Here is a 9,333-nt window from a genome sequence, read left to right as displayed (position 1 = left end):
AAACCAGCAGCACAGGGTCTGCCCCGGGAAAAACATTTACTTCTTGAAGTAAGCCCTTGGGAGCCTTAAAATGGCTTCGGCAAAGTCTTGGAGAGCAAGGAGGTAAAGCAACCCTCTCCACCTCCTCCTCTTCCCCAACTAAGGGCAGGAGCCTTTTGTAATAACAACTCTGTAATCCACTCAGAGCATGCAAACTCAAAATACAAATCGGTTTGTGCAATACAACTTTATTTTAATTTTATTTTTTTAATCTTTGCAGTCATCTTGGAGTAATCATCATGTAAACAGTAGGATGGGATGGGATTACATTGAGTCATATGGAAATAGTTCTAGAACACCTCAACGATTATGACAAGGCATTATAAATAACTTCTCTTAACAATATATATTTGCCATTTTCAGTACATTAAAGAGCTGCCACTTATCTAGGATTAACTAGGAAGTAGTTTAAAGTGTAACCTCTGAGAAACATGTCTCCAAATGTGGAAGTCTTTCTAAGGTTCCCTAGCTCCATAGCATCTATGTCACAGGTTAAACAGAGGGCTACTTGGGTCAAAGTGTTTTCTTTGTAACAGAGTTTTACTTGATCATTGCACAAAGCCCTATTATTTTCATTCCACCTTGGTATTTAGCAGAACTTCAAATAAAGCTTCAGTTCCATTCTTCAAGTTTTTATTCACTTGTATGTAACTGGTTTTTATCATTAAGGGTAAGTCACATCAGAGATGGACACAGTAAGCATTCTACCTTAACAACAGTTCAGAGTAGCTCTAGTTCATCGACTCCCCAATAAAGCATAGTCAAAATACTCTAACACCTTTGCTACTGTAGATCCCCTCCTCGCTCAGATAACTATATATATTTATATTTATTGTACCATATGTATGGTACTTCTAGAAAATGGAGATTATTTATATCAGCAGCCTCAGGCACATTCTTAAAACATTAATATCTGCAAGGCACCTCCCACTCCCTCGAGAATCAGTTTGTGGACTGGTTTTTTGACACACAACCAACAAAAGCTTGCTAATGCCAGATCAAATGATTTCAAAAAACCCCTAGAAGTTACTAAATACTTCAAAGACATACCTGAAACTTTTTTAAATAGTGGGAGATTAACTGCAAATAGCACATAATCAAGTCAAATAATTTTCTTATTACTAGTATGTGTAACGCATAAATATATGAAAAATAAAATTCACAGTAATTTTTTTAAACTAGAATTCAAGTTTGGCTAATATTTCTAAACTTTTATATGTATGTTAATTTCTAAATGTAACAGAACAGAGGCAGTATTATCAACCACAAGTACAGGTAAAATTGTATCACTCAAAGTCTGTGAAAGAAGTAAGCTTGATAGAAAGTTCCTTTTGTAACCAATAAACACAGCCACCTGAGAGAGAGCATTTCCACAGGCTTTTCACTCTGGGGGAATCCAAATCAACTTCTAAGAGACATTGAGGAGCATTTTGAACGTTAACAGCAGCGGTGTAGCTGTGGGCTTTGCTTGTTCTGACTTTGTGAATTGCTAGATAATGAAGCAGAACTCAGTGTGTGGTGCATTAATTTTCCTTTGCATCTAAGCTGGCTTTTTCGCAATCTCACAATTCAGCTTGGGGTCAAGGGACAGACATCAGCTGACACTTAACTGAGCAAAACCAATCAGTTTCACTTCATCAGGAATCTCAGTGCCATCACAGCCAGAGGCCTGCAAGTACAAACAGAAATGTTTAGTATATCATGCTGCAAAGGAGCATTTGACAGCCAGGATATAAAGTTTCCCCATATTGCCCAGTCAGCAAACAGCTTGATTGAAGCAAAGCTTTCAGACTGCTTCATGTGGCCTCAGTCAGCATGCAACCAATTGCAACCTTAATTTTAGCAAACTCTTGTAGTCAATATTAAAAATTATGGTAAAAAATACTGGAAAATGGACACTGAAATACCCAAAATCTTTAAAACAAACTTTCCAGACTGGAGCCAAATTTGCTTTTTCATGGGAGTAAACAGTTTTCCCTCATGAAGAGCATCTAATACATATGTATAGAATCCACTTTTTACCCCTGTGCTGTACACAGCAAATGTCTCATGAGTCCAGCCACCAAGTTAGTTCACCAACCAGATGAATTTTTAAACAAGAAACTGAAACAGTCTTTAGTTATATAGTAAATACTAATATTTGCAAAAGGACAGCTCCCTCCTGACGGTACAATTTAGTAGTTAAAACTGCACAGTTTAGATTCTTCAGTAAAGCTTGTCTCAAAACAAATTGGCACAAGTAATCAGTTCATTTTTCATATATAACAGTAAGAATATAAAACCACTTTGCTGAGAACAAAACAATTACTTTAGGTCTGTTTTAGAAAAAATATGCTGGAGGCAGAGTATTTCTGTTCCAATTTTTAAACACCACAGTTGCTTCTGTAGGACAAAAGTAGCACTTTAAATAAAGGGGTTTCTACTTTTTTATCTGTATGGTAGATAAGTCAAAATATTAATAGAATTGGATTAAAAGTGCAATGCTAACTTACTTATGACAGATGCCTTCAGATTTTTTTGCGTATCACAAAATATCTCCAACAGAACAATTGGTCCACCTTATCAAAAAGCTTTTGATCCTTTTTTGCATTAGTAGCAGTTGAACCCTTTAATAGAACTGGTTTGTACATTGTTGAACATGTGCTGTAGGGTTAAGAGCTCTCAGACTGAGCATAGAAGGTGCACTGACACAATCCATTGAATTTTCATGACCAGAAATAAAAACTGTGTAGACACTTGTTGAAGTATTACATCAGGCTAGCCCTTCAAATTTACTTTGAGCAGACACAGAGAACAGTAGTTCTCTCTTCAGATAGTATTTCACATCTCTTATTCCACAGAAGCAGCAAATTAAAGGTCTGAGATCATCACTCCTGGTTACTATTCAGATATCTGAATGGTGCTTGGATTGGGATTTTACCAAATAAATGGAGTTTGAATTTTGCACTTAAAATTTAATGCTAAAAAGTGCTGCTACTACTACTAACATTGTTCTACTCTCTAGCTAGCTATCAATCAATCTCCTCAAAGTCATGTTAAGTAACATATCTAATGAATGTAGATATTCAAATGCCTTAAATTCATTATAAACTTCAAAATCCCCATCAGCCTAAAAATAGACTTCAACTCCCTTGCCTGCCTTATTAATAAGTATTATGTCTATTTAATGCACCTGGAATCTATTAACTTGTATTTTTTGCTTAGCATAAATACAAATATGATACACAAATTCCAAAATAAAAGTGCTTGGTAGAGACTGAACACACTCTTTCATTATTTGGTTTCTTTCCACCCTTTTTCATAACTAAAGTCTTTGCACAAAATGCAAATTATGCTGTGCAATGATTTTGTGTTTCCTTGAGTGTTTCCAAGATTATTTGTGTATTAAAGCAGCCTCCTTCCCAAAGTGTGGACAGCTGGATCATACAGGGAAGTTTTCATTCTGTGTTAGCAGACAACTAGGGGATAGTTAATACTATATGTGTTCTGCAGAATTACATCATTGCAAGAGCAAAGATACAGTGTTTATAAAATATGCAGGAGAGGGAATCCAACCCCTGCCATCCAGGCACCTCACCTTAAAAATTTCTTTACTATTTCAGTAATAATTAAATACAAAAATAGTTAAGACATAAACTCTTCCTTTTTCACCCCAAAGATGGACAGCTTGCTGTATGAATAGAAATATTATTTACCAGTAAAATACCAGTAACAGCAACTTGTAAACAGAGAGATACTAACTAGACTCCTTGTCCAGAAATACTAGCAACTAATCCTAGACTAAGAAGTATTTTTCAATTGAATTTTCTGAATGGATATAGGATTAGCTACATTTAGACCTTTAAATATTTACCAACAAAATTTGTTTTAATCAAGTAGCATACAAGTGCTCAAATTCAGTGAGATCTTGCTATGAGGTAACAAAGACCCAATAATGCATACAAAGATATGAGAGAGTTCTCACAGGCAACAATTCACTTAGCAACTTCACTATACAATACAGAAATAAGCAGAAATAGAAGATATATTGAATTAATCCAAGGGAAAAATAAATTAGGATACTTCTTGTTATGGTCTTTCCCTGTGAAAAGAGGAACTAGTGCAGGAAACTTAGGTCAAGAGTATGAGGAAGAAACTAAGGTTAAAAATTAACCTCCAGAATTCCTACCCATCCAGTGGAACTTACCTACAGCAGGGACAAAGACATTGATTTTGGATTGTCTACTAATGCTGAGTATGGTAAGAAGCAGAATGATATCAGCATTCACTCACTGGAATCTGAAATTTTATGTGACATAAACCTCAGCAATAAATCCAACTGAGTCACCAAAAAAATAGAAAAAAATATCCCAACCTAAATTTTCAAGTGGATTTGTTTTCAACCTATATAACCTGGATACTATGGGATATTACATTTTGGAATCACAAGCCTCTATTTTAAGTGTGGGAATGAGAAACCCAGGCTTCTCAGAGCCTCTGGAGTATCTGTTACCTAAATGCTCTTGGTGAGATGTCATTTACTACACAATAAAGCCAAGTCAGATGTTTAGACAGCGGGAGCATAGATAAGCTGCAAAAATTAAAGCAGTAGCTTTTAAGCTGTATTTATAGCAAAGGCCAGAGAAAGAAATGAATTTAAGTTACATGTCTTTATTCCCCTAGCCCAACCCCTTCTCACAAGGAATGTGGAAGTTCAGGGGATTTCACTGCATTGAAGAGGAAAAGTGAACTCAAATGAGTCAGCTAAAACTCCTCAGAGCTGTATAAAGAATGACATGGGAAGAAGAGTCTTGAATTAATATATCATCATCAATTAGGTCTAAAAATGGCTCTCTACAGCAGCTGCTTTTATAAACAAAGCTGTGATTCTGGAGAGCTGCTTATCTAACAGACACCCAGTGTAGTCTCTCATGTGACTGAGTCACTCCCAGTAAAAGGTGCTGAAAGCTAATTGGCATTTACATAACTAATAATTCAGTAGCTTTAGGTATATACATTTTTTAACTTAATTTTAACAATAAATAAAAACAAACACAGCACATCAATTCTGGCTCAAGTTTTTGCAATTTAAATTTATTAATATTAAATTAAATCTATCATGCTACAATCAATATTGACCAAAATTAAGGACCCATGGCCCAGTGTACAAAATGCAGCATAGAAAGGAGTCCCAAGCCCCAGCCCAGGGTCTGATGACATACATACAGAAGATAGAGGTAGAGAAGTAGAAACAATAATAAAATACAGTGGGAGAAGGACCACCATGCAGGTGTGGATGGTCAGCTGGAAGAAGGTTGACAAGAACTAAGGAGAAGTAAGCAGTGGAGAAAGTGACCTGTATGCAAAAAAAATGGGGGCAGGTGTTTGAAAAAATGGGATTGGAGCAATATGTCCATCAGCAGAGGAGACTTCAGCCAGGGTAGAGCTAAGGGGGTGGGGGTGAAGGAGTGCAAACCCAGCTATTGCAGTTTTCTCTGCTTTACTTGTTTCTGCAATTCTTCCCAGGGGTTTTCTGACCGCAGCTCTCACCTACACCTCAGGCTGCCTCAGAACTCATGTGACTGAACCTCTTTCCCATGCAGTCATGGCACTGTCCTATCAAAACAGGGTTTCAGCTTTTTCTCTAATACATGGAAATTTCAGTCACTTTCTATGTCAACACAGCTGTTCAACAAAGTATCCATAACTGAGACAGAACCCAGATTCTTATGTGAATATTTTGATAATTTGTTTGTGTCTTCCATTGATGCTTTTACTTACCAACTTAAAAGTCAATGTTTTCAAGGCCTTTGGATCATCTACTATCTTCTGTAAGTTAGCAGCAACTGTAAAAAAAAGACAAAAATATGATTTACATAAAATTGCATTCAACTTCACATCAAGGCTTTTGTTGAATCTTCTACTTAATTCTACACATATACATGTCCGTAAATTACCACTTGAATAATTTAATCCCTCTCTAGCTGCTGTTTCAGATGGCAATTGGGCTGCCATAAATCCTACTTCCTTTCCTTCAGAGTCACTGATACCTTGTGACTATGTGACCTGATTCAGTTACATGTTTCTCCATGATTCATACTGCACGTCTTTAGGAAGGGCAGCCTTTCATTTAATGTTGCCCTGTTGTGGCACAGCCCCGTGCTGCTGGGCTATTTCCCCAGGAGCAAAGCTTCCAGCTGCCCTCAGGCACTTACTGCCAAAGGTATTATTAGTGCTTTTGCAAACAGCAGCCCATGATCAGCAAGGGTTTTAATGAATTGGCACACAGTTGGCTAAGGGGCATCAGGGATGTATTGAGTCTTTAAAAACCCTAACCCCACTCCTGATTGATTCTTTACTGGGGAAGACATTAAAAATTTCCTAGTAAAAACAGAAAAATTGGATTTTTAATATATGTAAATAGTTAATGTTAATTACTTTGTTGTTGTTACTTAAACACTGTATCAAAAATGAGTGGTGTTTTAGATGGCTATCATTCCTCAAGAAAGCAGAGAACAGTGCTCAGTAAAAGGCTATGGGACAGTTTTATTTATTCACTTGTTTATACTTTTAATATGAACTCAAGTCAGAGGCTTTTACATATTAAATATGCTTTATTTTTGTTTTTCTGAAGGACCATAGCTAGAGTGGGACATGTGTAGTCAAATAGAAGATTAGGAGAATTTAAGGGCAAAATGTCACATATTTTCAGGCTGTGCTTGAAAATGAGAAAAGCAGACCTAAAGAGAGTCCATAGTATTAGGATACAAGTTTACATTAAGAATAGTCACACCTGCAGTTTCCTTCAGAGAGATCGTTTCAATTTTAATCATACATATTCAGCATTTTCAAGTACAACTAGCATTTCACCTTTGACTTTGGTACTGTGTTTTACATTTTCTGGCCTTTACAGAAAGGCAATAGAAATCACTTAACCAAAATAATGTCATTAATCACAGTCAATCAAGCCACCATGAATGCAAATCCTCCCAAAAGCCTACTCTTTCTGCAATATCTGAAAGCATATGTAATTATCATCAACTAAGAGCCAAGTATTTGCACATACTTATCTAGCAAAACCATACCACCCTGCTGGTATCTTTTTCATTTTTCTAACTCCTTGTTTTTGTTTTGCCAGGTCTTGCCCTTATTTAGACCACAAGGACAAAAATTAGAGGCAACTGTCTGAATTTGGATATTAAAGTCAGTATTTCAGGAAACTTTAAAATACAGTTCATTACCTTTAGGGATGAGACAATCATTACTCTTTTCACCTTAGTGCAAGCCCAACCTTCTAAGACCTCAGTATGTACATAGCTTTGGATGTGTCCCTCTGCACCTAAACCGTCTAAAAATCTGGGTTCAAGTGATAACCTAAGTGGTCACCTAAGAAAAACATAACCCATAGACTGCAGGTGTCCATGGCATCCCTAGTTTGGTAAATTCCAGTGGAAACAGAGCCTCTAGCACAGGCAGTAGAAGCCATCCAAGCAGGTGAAAGTCCTTCCTGAATGCCTGCAGTCCCTTCCAGTTATATCTCCAGAAGGTCTGGGGATTCCATACAGTGAAGACATCCTCAGAATTATAAATACAACAAGATACTCTACAGCTGAATACTCATCCAACTTTAAATGCAATTAAAGATATCATTTGCAGTAAATATAACTGACTTACCACTCCTGTAAATATATTTCTGAAAATTTAGGACTATTACTAAACCTACACAGTTTGGACCACTAAGTATGCAAATTTCCCCCAAAGACATCAAAAAAATTCTTGCCAGGCATACACTCGTGACAGTAAAGAATGCTTTCACCTACAAGCAGTTGCTGTTACTGTTCAACCCTATACAGAATTAATTGTCACTTCAGGCAAGTATAAAAACCCAATTATTTTTAAGTGGAACTATTAGGCTTTATAGATTAAAACCTCCTCCAGCGACTGGATTTAGGCTCTTCTCATTCAGGAAAATTATTTACAAGGCCAAGACTCACTAACCCTCCGAGTACAGTTCACGTGCAAAGTTCTAATTTGGCTTAAATACATCAAATGATACTAAAGTTTCTAAATGCTCAGTTTCTAAATGAACTCGATCACATCTGCAAACCATAGTGAGGAAAAAAACCATCCCATTCTCACCACCTCTCCCCACCCCACAGTCCCAACAATTCTTGTGTTGCAAGTTGGTGAACAAAACCAATTTAATACAGTAACACTCTCCCTAAAGTGAAAAGGAGTTTCATATTAGGACTTTTAGAGAGGCAGGAATTGTTTTCTCCACTGGTACTTAGATTATTTGGAAAAGTGAAGAGCCTTGTAAAATACATGTCTCTTTACACTTTATCTCTAAGTTAACTATACTGCAGTTCCTATTGAAAAAGCCATTTTTCTTTGAAATAATCTGAAGTCATGCCTTGGATGCTGTACTTGCGAAATTCATAGATTAGCTCCTGCAAGCAGCACTAATTGATAATTAAACTCCTGTTGGGAATTTACTGTTTCTACAAGACCTGGACATCCTATACTCTTTTATTTTGCAGAGTGTTTTCTCAATATGTTATGGCCATGCACAGAAGAAGAAACATGAACAAGAAAAAATTAAGTGGTGATGGAAAAATCTTTGCCAGCAGTAACCTCAGGTAAATAGAGTATACTTCAAATCATGCCTTGGAGCAAAAGCTCTCTTTAGACATTAGCAGCAGTTAGGACAAGAGGCTTTCTGCTGTTTACAACAATAAATGAGGTCCTGTTCACTTTCTTCAGAAGGCTTCTGAAGGACATGTAATCAACCTACACACCACAAATCATCCCAGGTTCTTTTGCAGGTTTTGCTCAGCGACAAATGGTTGTGCCACTCTGACAAAATAAGAGTCTGCACTTGCAGAACATGCAATAGGAGAAAAGGTCAAACCCAGCATATAAATATACAGAACACAGGGTGTTAATTGCAGATAGAATAAATTTGAAAACCCCATATAACTAGAGGATTTTGCATGTATATAATACAAATTACTTACTCTTTGCTATATTACAATTTTGGCCAACAACATAAATTACAGTTTTTAAATGAGTGATTTATATGAGGTAACAGAACAAAAAAAGGCCCCCTTCAAGATGTTACAAATATAAGATAATAACCAAACTGGGCAGTCTCAAACAGCTGTTTTTCTCCTGTGATGTGACAAAGTGCTCTCTCTCTGGTTACTTAAAATTCTTAACACGGCATGAAACTTAACCCTAATGGCTTCTGAAGAGGGAAAACTTCTGGAAAAGTTAAAATTAATGAGACAGTAAATAAAGCTATATGAAGTACAG

At 36.5% G+C, this 9,333-nt stretch overlaps 1 protein-coding gene across 5 annotated transcripts in view; it reads right to left on the bottom strand.

Annotated features, from left to right (window-relative positions):
• Window positions 1-221: 221 nt before the first annotated feature.
• Window positions 222-9,333, bottom strand: part of STK39 (serine/threonine kinase 39) — a 76,354-nt gene continuing 67,242 nt past the window's right edge. For all 5 annotated transcript variants that reach the window (XM_054278216.1, XM_054278214.1, XM_054278215.1 and 2 more), the window contains 2 exons: window positions 5,800-5,864; window positions 222-1,708 (listed from right to left, as the gene is read on the bottom strand). In XM_054278216.1, the coding sequence (XP_054134191.1) occupies window positions 1,634-1,708; window positions 5,800-5,864 (140 nt within the window). In that variant the 3' untranslated portion in view covers window positions 222-1,633. The remainder of the gene's footprint in view (window positions 1,709-5,799; window positions 5,865-9,333) is intronic.

Source organism: Melozone crissalis, unplaced genomic scaffold (assembly GCF_028551555.1).
Source record: "Melozone crissalis strain CALT ecotype California unplaced genomic scaffold, PUWL_Pcris_2 ptg000023l_1, whole genome shotgun sequence".
NCBI classification, from domain to species: Eukaryota; Metazoa; Chordata; class Aves; order Passeriformes; family Passerellidae; genus Melozone; species Melozone crissalis.
Note: the sequence above shows the minus strand (reverse complement) of the source record. Positions and strands in the feature narration are given on the sequence as shown.